This window comes from Elephas maximus, chromosome 2 (assembly GCF_024166365.1).
Source record: "Elephas maximus indicus isolate mEleMax1 chromosome 2, mEleMax1 primary haplotype, whole genome shotgun sequence".
Taxonomy (NCBI): domain Eukaryota; kingdom Metazoa; phylum Chordata; class Mammalia; order Proboscidea; family Elephantidae; genus Elephas; species Elephas maximus.
In genome coordinates, this window is record NC_064820.1 from 150,596,001 (window position 1) to 150,615,012 (window position 19,012).

The 19,012-nt window shown below is 44.0% G+C and overlaps 1 protein-coding gene across 3 annotated transcripts in view; it reads right to left on the minus strand.

Moving 5' to 3' along the window:
- The window catches only part of KLHL3 (kelch like family member 3), a 135,929-nt gene that overhangs the window by 12,328 nt on the left and 104,589 nt on the right, over nt 1-19,012 (minus strand). For all 3 annotated transcript variants that reach the window (XM_049873707.1, XM_049873706.1, XM_049873708.1), the window contains 4 exons: nt 8,564-8,681; nt 8,019-8,216; nt 6,431-6,532; nt 2,730-2,858 (listed from right to left, as the gene is read on the minus strand). In XM_049873707.1, the coding sequence (XP_049729664.1) occupies nt 2,730-2,858; nt 6,431-6,532; nt 8,019-8,216; nt 8,564-8,681 (547 nt within the window). The remainder of the gene's footprint in view (nt 1-2,729; nt 2,859-6,430; nt 6,533-8,018; nt 8,217-8,563; nt 8,682-19,012) is intronic.

Sequence of the window (19,012 nt, forward strand, 5' to 3'; positions counted from 1 at the left end):
TCCCTGGGCCTGGCAGTAGTAGGTTCTCAACAACTGCTGTTTGAGAGACCAAATACGTAAAATCCCTTTCAGCAATTGCAATAGTATACCAGTGGTTCCCAGCAGCTGCCCTGAGCTAACAGCAGATGGCAGTGCTGTACCAACAATGGGTATCTGGTGCCTGTATTTTTTTTTTTTTTATAAAATGCAGTGTTTTCCAAGCAGGGCTTCAAACCTGTTAGAACCTCTGCTAAAAATCTGCCTTTCTACCCCAGATATACTGAATCACAATCTACACTTGAACAAGATCCCCTAGGTGATTCCTATGTACGATAAATTTTGAAACCCACTGCTCTACTACGGAACATGTTAGAAATGAAAATTCTCAGCAGGGTTCATACCTGAAAGAGAAGCCTTAGTTCCAAGGCTGCCTCACATTCCCTTTCTCCAAGCTCATAAGGAACTAGCACACCCTGGGGCCCAGAGACGTCCTTTTCTTCCCCATAACCATCTCCTGGTATTGCCCACGCCCTGCTGAGGATATAAGCTGTCTTCCAGGGCACTCAAGGGCACCACTGTACCAGCAACTCTGCACTGCCATTGTGTAGCCTTATCCATAAATGTTCACCCAGAGACTTCCTGGATTAGGGCTGCAGGGACTCCAGGCACCTCAAAGGGCTTCAGGTGGCCAGAGGCCAGGGCCTCTGGTCTCTGGGTCCTCTGCCATCGACACTCCAGCCCATGACAAGTATGTGAGTTCCCCACTCCAGAGGCGAGCCTTCCCAAATCTTATGACAGTGAAGCTCTGAAGAAAGGCTGACCTGGGAGCCTGAGGCCAGGGCCCTGACTGGAATCTGAGGGAGTAGCCCACCTCTGAGAGAGAGGCCACCCCCCGAATTGGGGTCACTGTGCCGTCCAAGGGCACAGGCAGTAAAGCTGTCACCATCCAGGGCTTCCAGCCTAAGTGAGAGGCAGGACCAGCCAAGCGCTCTCCACTGAGCAATAACCCCCTAAGGAGCCAGGTGGGGTGGAGGCAGCTGTAGCCACCAAAGGCAGCTCCTTTTATAAGGATGAGCCTGAACTTTCAAAGGCAGGTCTGTCCCCGTGGCTTCACACCAGGGCGCCCCACCACACGCCCTGCTGTTCAGGGGTTCCTAGAAGCAGCCACACATGTCAGTGCGTGCTGCTTCACTCCTGCTGGCCTGTTCCTACATCCTTGGGCTTTGGATACTTGTTCTCACATTTCAAGTCACAATAGAGGATTTCTAGGAAGCACAAAGATGGCTCTACCAAAACTTTATAAACCAAATTACTAAAAGAGCTTTACTAAGGGAAGAGAGTTATGGGATTTCTAAAAATTGAATTGGCCTTTAGAGAACATCTACTGCCATCTGCTTATTTCACATGAAAGTGGCAGGGACTCGGCCAAGGTCACATGGTAAGTAGAACAGGCCCAGGACCAAAACCCAGGCTCCCTGACTCTAGGCATCTGCTCCATGTTCAGGAAGGGCCAATCTGTCAGGATCAGCAAAGACAAGCTCCCTAAAAATAGCATTCCAAGCACAAAGCTTCTTAAATAGAATCATACTGACTCTTCTTTAAACCTTTGAGCACACAAGGGTTCTTGGAAAACGTTAAAAATAGCATAATTTTTAAGGAATGCTGAGGATGTGGTCACGTGTTTGGTACTATATAATGAGAGCACAACTCAATCTTCAAAGTTAAATAAATAAATAAATAAAAGACAAAGAAATAGCACTGTAAGGAAAAACTCTCCGCTTTGGCTTTCCTTCCCAGAAGTCACGTGGCTTCCCCACCAGGCCCAGGTTGGTAGTCAGGGTTGCTGTGCAAGCCACCGCCCACCACAAGAGCCGGGACCCAGTGCCCCCAATCTGCCCTCTCAGACCCTTTCCTTTGGGTCTCTAAGATGATGGGGGGGAAGACAAGCATGGAAGCAGGGCCTATTGCTCCACTTTCTAGAAAAATCTCAGAGGAACACACAGCACCTAGTCTTCCCACAAGAGGCAGAATTGGAAAACCATTTGCGGAGTCATTCTCTTCCCAAGTGGGGAAGGGAACTAAAGCTGGGAAAGGCGGGGTGCGGGTGCATGAGTTTATCTCCAGGTATTAATGCTAATTATCCTGGCTTTTAATTCCCCATACAGAAACTCCAGACAGGCAAGCTTTAGCTCTGTTACCTGAAGCATGGGACCAGCAGTGCTTGTCCTACTATTTTATAGGAAGGAGATTCTGATCATTTTGGGGGTTGCAAAAGCTAACTTTGGAGCAAGAGAGACCTGAGGGGGAATCTTGATTCTACCAGTTACTAATTATACCACCTTGGGCAAGAAGGTCCTCAATCCCTGGTAGACTGACTTACTGAATCTGTTAAGTGGGATTAATATTGCATCTACCTTTTAGGGCTGTGGTGAGGGTTAAATAAATTGGGGCTAATCAGGACAATATCTGGCACATAGTACACCCTCACTTTCAAGAGATGTAGATGTCTCCATAGAAATGGATGGTATGACGACAGAGAGAATATTACCTCATCCATACTCTAGCAAAGCGTTCCCCGGTGAAGGTGAATTTATAAATGCTCATTGCCCAGGCGCAAAGGTACTGATGGGATTATACACATTAAAAGGACAGAGGTGGAGGTGAAATAAGGTATAATGTTAAGTTGTTGGTTTCAAAACCAGCCTGTGAGCAAAACAGACATAATCTGCAGCCTGAGGCCTCCCCCATACCTGCACCACTGCGGCGGGTGCTCATATCTGCCACGTATGTCCACTCATTGGTTGCTGGGTTGTACTGCTCCACGGTGCTCAGGCACTGGCGGGAAGCTCCATCATAACCCCCAACAGCATACAGCTTCCCTGAAATAGACAACCGTCAGCGATGATGGTGCCAGAGACACTGGCATAGAACTAGAGCTCGGCTGAAATGCTACCTTTAGCCTACCATGGCACTCTTACCTCAATCAGAGGTCAAAGCCTCCTCCTCTGGGGAGACCACCACCCCATTCCCCAACCAGGCTAAGCATCCTTCATATTTCTGCCTTCTCTTCCCTCTTAAGCCATGAGTTCCTTAGAGGCAGCACTGAACCTCTTTCTAAATAAGTACCCCAAATACCTAGCATGAAGCTATAGCCTAGCACCACTGGGGCTCAACGTATTCTTGCTGATGAACTACATTAAATCTCCAGAACAAGGCACCAGCTACATGGAAAGCTGGAGGGCCCAGCTATCCGGTGGCTAAAGATTCACAATGGCAGACAGGGCAAATATAAAAAATATTCTTCAGTGAGAACTCAAACCCAATCTTAGCCACTGTTACTACTGAGTGCTAAACTCCAGGAGGAAGAGCTTGTGAATGGAGTATTCTGTGTACATCCTGGCCTGGGCTGGCTAGAATTGATCTGCAGTCTCCCTTGTGACCTCTGAGGCATGCACAAGAGCCCTGAAGCGGCATCCCCTATTTTTAAAATAAAAATACCAAAAGCCAATATCCGAGAGCATCGTTTCTGCCTGTAGCTGGGGTTAGGTTGGGCACAGGGTTGAAGGTGGGAGAAATTGGTATTTGAGCTCTCCCAGAGCAGAGATCAAAATGTTTTGGGTTTAACATACAGTCTTAGAATGCAATGGGAGGGTCTCTTCTGTGTGGAGAAGTGGGGAGAGGAGTCCTACCTCATGTGGACCTCTGACCTGTGGGGGACCATGGGGTTATAGAAACGATCTGCAAACCAGGGCTTCTTAAATACTGTTGACTAAACAAGTACTGCCCAATGCAAATCATCTAACAGGACAACTTAGCACTAGATTTTTGCTGTTGTTGTTGTTACGAACTTGGTTAATTGAGAGATACCAACAGGACTAGTACGTGAGCATCTGCAATTATTTTAAGCTAGAAAGGGATCCTCTGGCTCAAAGTTATGCTCTACCATCAGAATTACTGCTGTATCAAATATGAAACTATTTCTCCTTCCGTCATCACTGAGCCTGGTTTTGTTTTCTAACTCAAAGTCCTCTCGACTCACCCCACAAAAAACGACATCTCCTCCTCTAGTTCCACCTAAGTCAAGAGTTTTAAAAAAAAAACAACTCGGCAGCTCCTCTAGGGCCTAGGCCACCCAAGGTGTGTGCTGGTTCAGTGCAACCATCTACCCCCCCATCTGTCTGCCACTCATCAAAGCCTAAGCCCCTCAGGCAGGAGACGGGCCCGGGACATGGGTAACCCCTGTAGACCTGAGAACCTAACTCTCTGTAACACACCATCTCCTCCGGGCCCGGGACATGGGTAACCCCTGTAGACCTGAGAACCTAACTCTCTGTAACACACCATCTCCTCTTTGTTGGGGAGCTTCTGCCTAGACCCAGGCCCTCACTGTCCTTCTTCTAAATAGGAATTCTTCTAGGCAGCCCTCAGCAAATTATCCTGATTCCCCTCACTGTTTTTCAACATCATTCAGACTATATAGCCATGGTTGGGAGATGATGAAAAGGAAGACAGTAAGCCAAAATGGAGACATATTTCCAAGGCTACGGTGAAGCAGAGTCCATTAAGTTCCTCCCTCAATATTCTACCCAAAGCTATAAATTGGACTCTGCTGCCCCAGGGTGACCCACATCCGAAAAAGCTTCAAATTCACCAGGGGTAAGAGAAACAAATCCCTATTTCGCCCTCCATGTCAACAGGTCATGCTACAAGACAGTACTTCTTCCACATACAGAATATGCTCACAAAAGCCTCTGTCAAGGGGAATGTTTTAAATTACTGCCATTAAGGCGCCTCTTCTAACCCCCATCAACCATTCCAACCCTGTGTCAGCTGAAAAATACCCACTTAAGGTTTCTCCTTGAGTCTATTAACAAGGATTTGCTATTTTTAACCCTTAGTCTATTGTTTGATATTCCTGGCTAAGGAACTAGAGGGGAAATGGGGAGGTGGCTAGACAAAGCGCTTACGTTTGGCAGACAAATCAATTTCTGTACCACCAAGAGTATGAGATTGCAAGAAAGAATATATCTTGGTAAGAGGACAAAATCCTTGCACTCAATAAGATGACTTTTTAATATGTTAGAATAATATACCTTTAAATAAAGATATGAACTACACAATACTGGTAGAGACCAAGAAATGCAGCGAGAGAATCTTTCTAATAATATCTAACTCACTGCAGGTTGTACTCTCCCCAAAGCACACGTGTGTACGTGTGTACGTGTGTACGTGTGTGTGTGTGTGTGTGTGTGAAACAGGGAATGTCACTGTACATGTCTGTATGCACAGATAGTCCAGCTAAATTCCCACTTCAGGGTAAATTAATGAATCAGTGTTATCCTAAAAGAATACATTTTAGTTCAAATAATACTCCATACTTTGGTACACTGAACTCATACATATTTATAAAATGCCTATCTATTAGTATTTGTTAGCAGCCCGAAGGAGTATAAAACCCTTTGCTGTGGAGTCGATTCTGACTCATAGCAACCCTATATGACACAGTAGAACTGCTCCATAGGGTTTACAAGGCTGTAATCTTTACAGAAGCAGGCTGCCACATCTTCCTCCCACAGAGAGGCTGGTGGGTTCGAACTACCGACCTTTCAGTTAGCAGGTGAGTGCTTAACCACTGGGCCACCAGGGCTTCTTTGAGAAAGTGTTGCACAGTGAAAAAATCCCGGGTTTGGAGTCAGAAGACCTAGGTTCAAGGACTCATTGTGCTATTTACTACCTTGGGGTGCATCGCTTAATTCCTCTGAGACTCAGTTTCCCCATCTGGAAAAGAAGGAAATTCTAAGTCCTGCCTATCACTTTCACAGGGGTTTGGGGAATCGCAAATGAGAAAAATGGATGTGAAAGCCTTTCACAAACTATGGTGCACTGTCTAACCAGCCTCCAGACCTCACTACTTCTTCCCTACCTCACCCCACACACATTTCCAAACTAGAGCAGGACTCTACCACCAACCTGCCCTACACAGTAATCAGACCTGGGAAGGAGTACCCACCTCATTCAATAATCTGTTAATGTTTCATGTATAAACATGAGAACAATGTTAATTAAACACAATTAACTCACCCCCACCAGATTATACTTCTAGGTTACATACTGACTCTGGTTCCCCACTCTTCTCCCCTCCCCAACCTTTAACAGGGCTATTGACAAGTGGCCAAAAAGGCTGGCGTTTCCCCTCTAGGCTCCTCCTACTCCACCCAATCCAGCTGTACCACTTATTAGCTATGGGCCCTTGGATCAATGGCTTCTCCTCTATGAGTCTCAACTTTTCCTCATCTGTTTAATCAGGATAGTAGCACCTAGCGCAGAATAGTGACCAGAGGAATAGAACCCAGGTAGAGAAAGCATCAAGGATGATGCTGGGATGCTAGGCAGAGCACAAGGCCCACGTGCCAAGGCGGGCACTGGCCACAGCCCACTGCTGCCTCCTTACCCTCCACAACGCCCACACCCACACTGCTCCGCCGCGTGTTCATCGGGGCCACAAAGAACCACTCGTTGGTCTTGTAGCTGTAGGCTTCCACCGACGCTAGGCCTGGGAAACAAGAGACTCATGAGCATTCTGTGGCACCAGGCCTCACGCTGCTGTGCTAAGCCGTAGTGAGGATGGGGGAAGAGTCTAAAGCTGGGGGCTAGAAGCCTGCATGTATGGCTCAGTGCCACAAGTGCCTCATTGTGTGGTCTGGGGAGACTCCCTTAAACACATCTGCAGTGCATCTACCTGACAGATCCACTAAGACTTGCCTCAGCTTGTGAGAGGAAGGGGGGAAAACTGAATTGCCTTGTAATTGTAAACTGTTAAACCTACAGAATGGAATGCTTTTATTTCAAGTGAACACCTGAGGTTGCCTCACTGCATATCTATTCCAACCAGAAAGGTGAAAACTCACTTCCACAGACTCCTTTGCAGCTAGAGATGACCATGTCGATGAGACCTAAGCAGAAGTCTGGTGGGGATTTCTGCAATAGACTTTGCTGTTCTGATAGAGATGCCACCCTTCCTGCTTCTTGCTACCTAGAACACAAATGCTGACTAGAGCTATAACAGGCATCTTGTGATCATGAGGAAAAGGCCAAGAGAAACTTAAAGAACTTGGGCCCAGCCTCTTTGGGCAATTGGACCAAGTCAGCAACTGCTGACCTCTGTACTTCTTGTTTCATGAATAAAACAAAATCCCTCACTCATTTAAGCCACAGTTTAGTCATGTTTTCTACTTACAGCCAAAAACAATTCCTGAAAGAAACGATGCCTCACTGCCTTTTGTTCTCTCTGTTCCCAGGTCCTGTTCACTACAGGCAGCCTCAGAAGGGGCTAAAGGCCCTGAAATTATATGACTGAGGTAGAGAGAATGCTGGGAGAGGTCACCAATCTGTAAGAACACATACTGAATATCCAGAGAAGTTAAACATATTCTTTTTCACCTCCCTGAGAACCAAAGGGTATCATTTTAGTTTAATAGAGTTACTATCTATGGAGACATCTGCATAGAGATATGAAGAGAGACAAGATAATCTCTCCAAACCCATGTCCACTAATAGTTTCTGATTCAAATTTTGAAGCTGGATAAAAACCAGGAGCAAGGAGAACTCTCTTGCTGTGGAATAACCTTGTAAAGGATTAGCAAATTGATGAACAAAGACTCAGGCAACCTGGCCCACCATGTGCTCTGAGCCAGGTCTCTTTCTACCGCTGAACTTCAGTTCTCTCATCTGGTCAGTGCAGGGTTGAGACTAGAATTCCGAGATATCCTCTACGTAAGTATGTTCTCTTTTTAAGTCTCATCTTCTGAGTACATAGGTTCCCAGACACTGGGAACTAGAGAAAGGACTCTCTGAGGGGACTGTCTTTCCTAGAGCCCTGGAAATCACAGCATGTGGACAGTTCTGTGTAGGAAGGCCTGGCTCTGGTACCCAAAGCTGGGCGAAGAGAAGGAATGGATATGTGCCTGAGCAGTAGCTATAAAGTTGCAGGGAGGGTGTACACCAGGCTGGGCAGGATCAGGAATATGTCCTGGACCTACCAGTACTGCCATCAAAGCCTCCCACTGCATAGAGCAGGTCGTTGAGCACCGCTGCACCCAGCGTGCTCCGGCGCTCCTGCATACTGGCAATGGATGTCCACTGGTCCTTCACACCGTCGTACACATCTACTGTCCGCACACGCAGTGAGCCATTGAACCCGCCCACCGCGTACACGTGGCCAGCCATGAACACCACACCTGTGGCACAGAAAACCAAGGCATCAAGGTTATCTTGGGTAGTTTATCACAGTGATGAGTGGCAAGTGTGGAGCAAGGCATCATTGTGAGGCTCACTGGACATCATTTTGCATTCACTTTTCTAATTTTGTTTGATTCAAGCAAATAACTGAACTGGCTTGAACTCCCTAAGCACATAAGAACTGACCCTAGAGCAGCAGCTAGAAACTGTGCAAGAGGCAAAGGGGAAAGAAGCTTACAATGCACAAATATTTGAGGAAACAAGGAGAAGCGCGTGACTTTCGGCACCAAGCAGAGAAAAGCTGGGGGAAAGGTGGCCCGCAGAACTGGGAAACGGTGCAGCTCACCTGCTCTGCATCTCCTGGAGGGAAGCTCAGCAATCTGATCCCACCGGTCCTCCTCGAAATCATAGCACTCCACGCTGCGGATTGCCTTGGGCGCCTGGCCGCCAACCACAATCATGACCTCCAGAAAAACAAGTGGACATTAGGTGGGTCTCCCAACACCTGGAATAGTGGGTGGCCAATCCCTCATACTTCCACATGCTTATTGCCAGGGTCTCTGGGTGATCTGAGATGCCAGTTTACAAATTTATATATGTGGAAATGCTGCCCCTAAGCACCAACAGGTACGAGTTGTTAAGTCTAACTAGCATCTCCCCACAGGACAATCACAAGGTCTGTTCTTCCCAAACTGCCCTGCTCAGGGCTATGTTTGGGGTACATGGAGCCACTCAGGGCATCTTATGCAATCTCAATACCCTCCAGGATTGTGGGGCGGGGAGGGGGAGAAGGGGATTATAGCAAACAAATGTGAATATATTTTGAAATAGAGCACAAAACTTGGATGCATTTTAACATAAAAAATTACCTCAAAAAGACAGTTCTGAATGCCTAAACTGCAACGGGTACTTACCGCAGTAAAGAAAAAACTTGTGGAAAACTGCGTTGTGGTGGTTACCACAGAAACTTATTTAACTGATGACGTTCTGCAAAACTGTGCCAACAGTACTATCTCCACAGGTAGTAATTACCACGGCCAGGTACTGTGTGTAAAGTATGCTACTGACACTGCCTCAGTCACTTGTCACCACAACCCTGTGAGGTAGATCAAGTGAAATCTGTGCAAGCCGGAACACGACAGCACTGCCTTGTTTTTCTGGGTCTTGCAAGTTCTCTGCCTTTGACAAGGTGCAGTCTTACCACTTTTCTATCGCTCTCTATTACTGGAAAATATTTGAGTTTTCCTTCTCTCACAGGTTTCCGCCTTACACAGGCCCTGGCTTTTGTAGATTTTACTGTATTATCATCCTTATTGACAGATGACGAAAGTAAAGCCCAGAGAACCTATGTAAATTGCCCAAGGTCACACAGCTAAGAGTGGTGGAGCAGGAACTATAACTCAAGCCTACGGGACACAGAGGTGAGGCCAGCCCCACTCCTCTCCTGCCCTAGAGACAGTGTCCATGCAAAGACAGCTCTCAACATCTATGGTTTCAAACTGCAGGTCGCATTTCATTAGTGGATCATGAAGTCAATTTAATGCATTGCAACGAGCATACTTTTAAGAGAACAGCACAGAAAATACCATAGTAAGGACGTTATTTCAGGAAGTATTTGTTCTGGTTATTCACATATGCATGTGTATTCTGGGTAACAACTATATACATACGTATATATGTATATGTATGTATGTATGTAGGCATATATATACGTATGTATGCCTACATACATACATATGTAAGTATATATATAGTTGTTACCCAGAATACACATGCATACATACATATATATATATATATATATATATAACCAAACCCTTTGCTAATTGAGTCACAGCAACCCTATAGGGTAGAGTAGAACTGTCCCACAGGGTTTCCAAGGAGTGGCCAGTAGATTCAAACTTCCGACCTTTTGGTTAGCAGCCAAGTTATTAACCACTGCACCACCAGGGCTTCACATATATACATGTTATACATACATACATACATGTATCTATTACTGTGGGGTGTGGCCTAAATAAAATTGAAAGCCACTGCTCAAGCTAGATTAGTTTTACTGCATTTCCTCACTGTGGTATCCCCATAGTTGTGACTTTTGTCACAAGTTATCTGGTATTAATAAAAATTAAAGTACCAACATTAACAATAGTTTACATATTTTAATAAACTCATGCAAATTCATGGCTGTCCTGATAATAAATCACTCTCACTCACTGGCATTCCAGCATGCACTCTTGAATGGACAGAAAGGAGTGGAAATTACAGCCAGCCAATATCACCTGCAGCCTGGTTGACCCTGGTGGTTCCCAAACTTTAGCGTGCATCAGAATCACCTGCAGAGCTTGTTAAAATTCAAATTTTAACAAGACCTACTGATTCAGTAGATGTGCAGTACGGCCTGAGAATCTGCATTTCTAACAAGATCAATTATTTATCCCCCAGGATTCCAGATTCATGCTCAACCACTGCCCATGTGGGTGGTCACTGGTGATCAGTTAATCCACAGCTGTCTTTGGCCACATGTGAGGGACCAGTGTTCATAAACTCAAAATTCAGTTCTGACATCTGGAGAATCACAAAGGAACCCAGGACACACTGTGCAGGCTTAGAGCCGCTGCTGCTACTTTCGGAAATTAACATCCTGCATTTGACCTTCCTGAATACCCCAGCTCAGAGGGTCCACTGCTCTGTGTCAAGAGCAGATCTTCCAGGGAATTCCAAAACAGCTGAATTCTATATTACTTCCCATCTGTAATTCTTCACTTAGATAAGCATCCACGAACTGCTCAAGGAAATGTTAATGAATGAACAGAGCCGCTTGCTGACTTCAGACAATGCCCAGCTTACTCCTCCAAGGCAGAATGTGTTCATAAACTCACCTAGAAATTTTCCTTGCTCTTCTAGTTTTCAGCTGATAAGACTAGCCCAGAGGCAAAATATAGAGAGGACTTTCTCTGAAATTTCATTCTTGAAACTGAGTGAGAATAAAACCAGTTTTTACTTTTCTTTCTGCAATGACTTCTTCAGGCATCCCAGGCCCTCACACATACTGTTCCCTCTACGTGGAACACTTCTCCCTCCCCTCCCCGCCTTCAGATCCCTCTGCTTTAACACCTGCTTATCTTTCAGGTCTCAATTTATATGTCACATTCTCCAAGAAGTCTTACTTCTGTGACCTCAAAGTCTGAGTTATATGCCCTCCTCTGGGCTCCTGCATGCCCCACATTCTTCCATAAAAACATGCCCTGCATTGTGTTGTAATGGTTACGTAACTTGTCTGTCTTCCGTCCTAGACAGAGAGCCCTGCCAGGGCAGAGGGTTCATCTGCCTCAGTCACCAAGCTAACCCCAGTGCCTAGGGGTGCCAGGAAAAAGTGAAGGCTCAAATATTTATTTGAAATAATATTTGAAATAGTGAGTAAAAGGTGAGTAGGATACACAAAGAGTTAAATGTAAAGAGTATACAAAATAGGCTGGAATGTCATTTTCTTTGGTTGAAGCATGTTAGAAAACCAAATCACAATTCTGGGAACATTGAGGAAAACAAATAAAAGAGACAGAGAGCTTTTCTCAGCCTTCCCAGATATTCTCCGTCACCAGAAGAAAGGCTGCTTATCCTTTGCACAAGGTACCTGACTTCTTTGTAAATTAAAAAGCAAAACAAAGTTTTCAGGGTACCTCATGATGACGTACCAGAAACCACCTTCCATCAGGCGTGAGAAGGATACATTCATATCAGAGAAAATCCACCACTCATCGGTGAGGGCTGTCACAGTAACACAGAATCAACATTCTAGAAGTATAACATTTTTTATATTAAAGTAAAATTTTCTACATGAAAGTAGAAAGACAAAAATAATATAGGACAAGGTTTTCAAAATAAACTTGCTATTGAACTCATAACACCACTGATAAGAGACAAATTTTAATATTCAAAACTTGTACAATGACTGAAGAGAGTGATGATGAGGTTTTGTGTGAGGGACCATCAGTTTCTGAAATGAGGAGGTAGCTTAAAGTGGCAGGAAGGAGCAAGTGGACATTCTGTCTCCCTCACAGGCATAAGAAATCTGATTTTTTAAATTTTTTTATTGAACTTTAGATGTAGGTTTACAGAACAAACTAGTTTCTCATCAAACAGTACACACACTATTGTATGACATTGGTTAAAACCCCATGACATGTCAACACTCTCCCTTCTCAAACCTGGGTTCCCTATTACCAGCTATCCTGTTCCCTACTACTTTCCAGTCCCCGCCCCAGGGCTGGTGCACCCCTTTAGTCTAGTTTTGTTCCATGGGACTGTTCAATCTTTGGCTGAAGGGTGAACCTCAGGAGTGGCCTCATTACTGAGCTGAAAGGGTATCTGGGGGTCGTACTCTCAGGGTTTCTCCAGTCTCTGTCAGGCCAGCAAGTCTGGTCTTTCTTTTTGAGTTAGAATTTTGTTCTACATTTTTCTCCAGCTTTGTCTGGGACCCTTTTTTGTGATCTCTAGAAATCTGATTTTTATGGCAGGTCTTGCAAGAAGCACTTGCACAATGAACACTATACTCACTGTTGTGTTCATCATGCAGAGCCAAAAAAGAAATTTTCTGTCTTGAATACAAACAAATGGTTGTTTCCATAGATAACCTGATCAGAGCAACCAATTAGGCAAAAATGAGTATTTCCCAAAGTCTGCATGTATTACATCTCTGACATTATAAACTTCAAGCTAGTTAAGACTACAGGTGTCAGAGCAGGAAGACTTGAGCGATTATCTCCTGTAAGCCTGATTTTACATTTCCAGAAACCCAGGTCCAGGGAGATCAATAGGCATATTTCTTTCTCCCCACAACACCCCTAAAATCCCAATTTATTAAAGATTTGTGATGCCTTTAATAGAAATTGCTGAGTCAAATCAGCTTATTTAGTGAGCCCTTCAAAGTAACCCTGAGTAAGAACGAGCTGTTTGACGTATAGGAATCACAATAAACTATAAACAATAAGCTATGAGAACTGGTCCTAGGCTAACAACTATGCACACTGAACATATTAATCACTTGCAAGAACTGAAATGTAGCTGGGAGTCTTGCAGGGCACTTCAGGGTTCTGATCCCAAATCTCAGCTGTCACTACAATGGAGGTTGCAGAAATTCTGGGGAATAGAAAGTCCTGGTTGACAGAAGACGAGTGAGCCAGATTCACTGTGGGAGGTGGTTATGAGATGCCTCCTAAGGAAAACACTCTCATTTTGGAAATTCCAATGGTCATTTACTTTGGGGAGATTAGTCAGGCTGTGCAAATACTACCTGATTTCTAAAGAAGGAAATTTCACTCCTAGCATTAACAAAATAATTTTTAAATAAATAATGTAATGCTATCTCTTTCATATAGATGATTCTGACTCCACCAGTGTGACTGCAGCCTGGGCAGTTTTCCAAAGATTGGGAATGAAGGCTTGTTGGTCCATCCTCACAGATATGACAACCACCCTATGTCTGAGAGCCATTAGGTGCCAGAGCCTGGCCAGTGTAATGGGCAGTTGGCGAATAGAACAGCAATTTCAGCCCACGTGTAGACCAAGGCCCTAACCCTGGCTGCAGGACCATGTAAGTATTAGGATCTCCACTGAGGCTGAAAATCACAGTAGAGGAACAACCTGGGCTTTACACACTTTTTCCATCAGGCAAGAGGTATGTGTCCAAACCCTCTTCCATGACCGGTATGCTGGGCAGAAGGCAGGCCCAGCCAGTCGGTCCCTCGGGCCAGGGCAGGAAGCGAGAGTCTCTCTTACCCTGGTGCGTGGGGCCGCAGGGCTAACACCAAGAGTTCATCCGAAGGAGCACGTCGAGGTCGAGCCAGAAGACTTGTCCAAGCAGGTTCCTAAGCGACAGGTGCTCTAGGCACGTAATGACAGCCAACGTGCAGAGACAATGGGGGCCTGAGACCAGAAAACATGAGGGCAAGGCCCAGAGGGAGAGAGGAGTGAGGAAAATGGGCTTTAGAGTTACACTCCTGAGTTCAAATATCAGCCCAGGCACTTAATAGCTTATAAGCTTTATTTTCACCGTCTATCACATCAGGATAATAAAATGTTTTTCATACCAGTATCAAGAAGCTTAAGAGATATAAAGCACTTGGCACAGCGTTTGGCAAATAGTACAAGTAAATAAATGTTAGCTTCTATTATTAGATCAACACCATCATTGTATGCTAAAAAACAGACTCCCAATAAATGGTAGAAACCTGTGAATGGAAGGGTGATTGCCACTAATTTCAGGGATGATGGTGGGGTTTATTCAGACCCCAGGGTTTTTCCAGGGTGTAGGCTGGATCCATTTAGAGGACCAAGATGGAAGTGCCTTAGCCAGGGGCCTGGCCCAGATGACAGATCATACCTACTATGCTACAACACTGTCTACTTAACATAGGACAGCATAACTCAGGAGAAAGCTGCCCACTTCTAGCCAAGATGGCTCTTCAAAGTCATTTTAAAAAGGTGGATAAGCTCACCAAATGAACTGGAATGACAGTGAAAAGTGCCAGGTTCTGTACATTTCCATAGGGTTCATTTGCATATTCCTGGAACCTCATTTCTATAGTGCCATCCTTGGAACAGGGCAATGTAGGAGTGTTCTGAGTGACTGGGAGACAGTCTCTGGTTGTCCATAGCAACCAAGCCCCAGGGAAGGTGCTGGCTGGTGAATGTGTGGGAGCCAAGATTACGCCATTAGTTGTTCCATCTTGAATGTGTCAGTATGATCTGTGCATATGCGACTCAGGAAAAAACATCCTTATTAGCCTCTGCAGCTATCTCAAAGCAATCATATTCCTTTCAAGGAAGGGACTTGCCTACACATTCACTGCTGAGAATAATGTGAATCTCTCTCCACCAGTGTGTTTCTGAAAGTTTGCTCTGTCAGTAGCCTATCTGAACAGGATTCACAAAAGCCAAAACTAGCCTGCCTTTAGAATTCCTTTGGCTGCTTCTCCAACTACCTCAATTATTCCCTGATTTCTCTTCTTCCTCCACTTATTTGACCATTTATGTATTCCTATCTTACTTTCTCAGAGTGACATCTTAAAATTAAAAATCATCAAAGTGCCAGAATCAGGTTTCTTTCTACATAGTACTCACCTGAAATTTTTTATGAAATTTGGAAGCAATAGCATAAAGAACACAGACTCTGGATGGAGTCAGTCACCCTGGACACAAATCTCAGCTCAGCCATTTATTAGCTGTGTTTTAAGATATGTTCACCAATTTTTTGATACTCCTCCACTTAGGACATGGGACTTAATTCCCTTCCCCATGAGTGTGGGCTAGACTTAGTGACTTGCTTCTAGCAAATAAAATATGGCAGAAATGATGAGGCATTACTTCCGAGATTAGGTTATAAAAAGACTGCAGCTTCAGTCTCGGATATGCTCTCTCACTCTCTTGCTCTTGAATCATTCACTGTGGGAGAAGCCAGGTGCCATGTCATGAAGAAGCCATGGGGAGAAGAAAGCCAGCTACCTTGTCATGAGCACACACAGGCAGCCTAAAGAGATTCCTACATGGCAAGAAACTGAGACCTGCCAGCAACCACAGGAGTGAGTTTAGAATCCGATCCTCTCCCTAAACAAGCCCTGAGATGCCTACAGCCCCACTCAACAGTATGGCTGCAATTTTGTGAGATACCCTAATCTGGACTGACCCAGCTAAGCCACTCTTAGTTTCCTAACTCACAGAAACTGTGAGGTAATAAATGTTTGCTATATTAAGCCACCAAGTTTAGGGTAATTTGTTACACACCAATAGATAACTAATACATAATGAGTAGGTAACATAACCCAAGAAGCAATTTCCTAGTCTGTAAAATGGGGTAATCACAATTATGAAAATCCTATGAGATAATAAATGTAAATTACTCAGCCCAGTGCTTGGCATATGGTAAGTCCTCAGTAATTGGGATCTGCTATTATCATCATGGAGCCCTGGTGGTGTACCGGTTAAAAGTTGGGCTGCTAACTAAAAGGTCAGCTGTTTGAATCCACCAGGTGCTCCTTGGAAACCCTACGGGGCAGTTCCACTCTGTCCCACAGGGTCACTATGAGTCAGAATCAACTTGAGGGCAACGGGTTTGGGTTTGTTTTTTTTTTTTCGGTTTATTATTATCATGGAGCCCTGGTGGCACAGTGGTTAAGAGCTCAGGTTGCTAACTAAAAGATCAGCAGTTCAAATTCACCAGCTACTCCTTGGAAACCCTACAGGGCAGTTCTACTCTATCCTATAGGGTCGCTATGAGTCAGAATCAACTTGATGGCAGGTTTTTTTTTTTTTTTTTTTATCATCATTGTGGGGGTTAGTATTATGTAGTGGTTAAAAGCATAGGCTTTCAGTCTGCCAAACCTAAACTCAAGTCCTAGTGCTATCACTTACGAGCTGTGAAGCCATGGGCAAATCACTCAATCTCATTGAATCTCAGTCTTCTGTAACATCAAAGCCTCCAGAGTTGTTATGAAGACAAAATAGGATAATGTATATAAATTGCTTAGCCTAAAACACAAGGAGGCTTCTCAGTAATTGGTTGTCTTTACTGTTAAATTAATAACAATAGTACTGTATAATCGTCAACAGCTTTGATGATAAGGACAATGACCCAGAGAATAAACAAGAAACAAACTACAAATTAACTGGTCATCAGAGGTATGAGCCAGTTCTCTCCTGTAGTCATATAAACCAGTTTCTGTATGTTCATTCTCACAAACAATTTGCATTTGGCCTTGGATACTCAACTCAGGCTTCAGCTCCTGCAGAAAGCTTTCCCTCATTCCTCACCCCTCTCAGTCCTCCTAAAGCATCTTACCCATACCCCATTGTGGCACTTTCATGCTGCATTGCAATTGTCTTTTTACATCTGTCTCCCCTCCCCGTAGTCTGAGAATCTCCTGGGGCAAGGACCAGTTCACATGAGCCTTTATGCCCCCAGCACATAGCCCGAACTGTAAAAAAAAAAAAAAAAACAAAAATCTGCTTCCATCGAGTCGATTCCAACTCATAGCGACCCTATAGGACAGAGTAGAATTACCCCATAGGGTTTCCAAGGAGTGGCTGGTGGATTCAAACTGCCGGCCTTTTGGTTAGCAGCTGTAGCTCTTAACCACTGTGTCACCAGGGCTCCAAGCACATAGCCAAGTGCCTGGCAATTAGTGACTTCTCTATGAAAGTATGTTGAATGAATGAATTAATGCATGAATGATCATTTATAGTTTACTGCTTTTTTAAAAAAAATCTAAGTACCTCATAACCCTTCTAACTCCCAGGAACATTCAGTATTGGACTATAGGGCTGAACCAAATGTTGTAGGGTCGATCTATACAAGGGATAAGAGGAGGATATGAAGTGGGACATAAATCCTTACTACATCCATGTGAAAACACGTGTGAATGCTGGCAAGCATTGGGGAAAAAAACTAGGTGTGATATAAATAGAACTAAATCTCCATGAGGTTATTTCTTCTTTAAAAATAAGTCTCTTTCCTGGAGGGACCCCAGAAGACATGGCCCCCGGACTGTTTGTTAGCCCAAAACTAAAACCATTCCTGAAGCCAACTCTTTAGACATAGACTGGACTATAAGACATAAAATGATACTGGTGGGGAGTATGCTTCTTAGCTTAAGTAGACACATGAGACTAAGTGGGCAGCTCCTGTACAGAGGTGAGATGAGAAGGCAGAGGGGGACAGAAGTTGGCTGAGTGGACATGGGAAATACAGGGTGGAGAGAAGGAATGTGCTGTCACATTGCAGGGAGAGCAACTAGTGTCACATAACAATGTGTATATAAGTTTTTGTTTGAGAAACTGACTTGAATTGTAAACTTTCACTTAAAGCACAATAATATATATACGTTTCTTTCATTCATGAAAAGTTTTACCACTGCTCACCCTGTGCCAGGATCGATCGAGTCTGTGTGCTGAGGACACCAATAAATGACTCCTGGCATCATGAAACCTACAAGTAAGCAGGTAAGTGAGAGAACCCTAAATACCTGCCCATAGTGTGAGCCTGGGTACTCAGTAATCTCCTGAAGGCACTGTCTTTGTTTTCCAGAAACAAGTAAAACCTCCAACCACCTGACCTTTCCTTCTTCATTAAAAAACCATTCTTACCAACTGTATTTCTACATATAAGCAATAAATAAAACCCACTGCAATAAGCTATTGGAAATTAGAATTTTTAAAATATCATTTACAATAGCATTAAAAACTATGACATATCTGGGGACAAATCTAACAGAAAATGTTCAAGACCCATAAACTGAAAATTTTTGACTGCTGAGAGATATTAAAGACTTGAATAAATAGAGAGATATACTGTGTTCATGGATCAGTATTATTAAGATTAACGATACTGCTTTAGTACTATTAAAAAGTCTATTTCTCCCCTGCCCAAATGATTTATAGATCTAACACAATCCACAATCCCCATGGGATTTTTTATATAAATTCACAGACTTTAAAATTTATGTGAAAAACCTAGAATATTCAAAACAACTTTGAAGAAGAACAAAACCAGAGATCTCACACTACCTGATTTGAAGACTTAATATAAAGCTAGTAATCAAGGCAACATGGCATTGGTGTAAAGATAGACAAATAGATAAATGGAACAGAATAAGGTCTAGAAATAGACCCATACATATACAGTCGATTATTTACAACAAAGATGTCACCGTAATTCAGTGGAGAAAGGATAATCTTCCCAAGAAATGATGTGGAACAAGTGGATACCCATATATAAAATAAATTAACCTTGACACTTTATGTA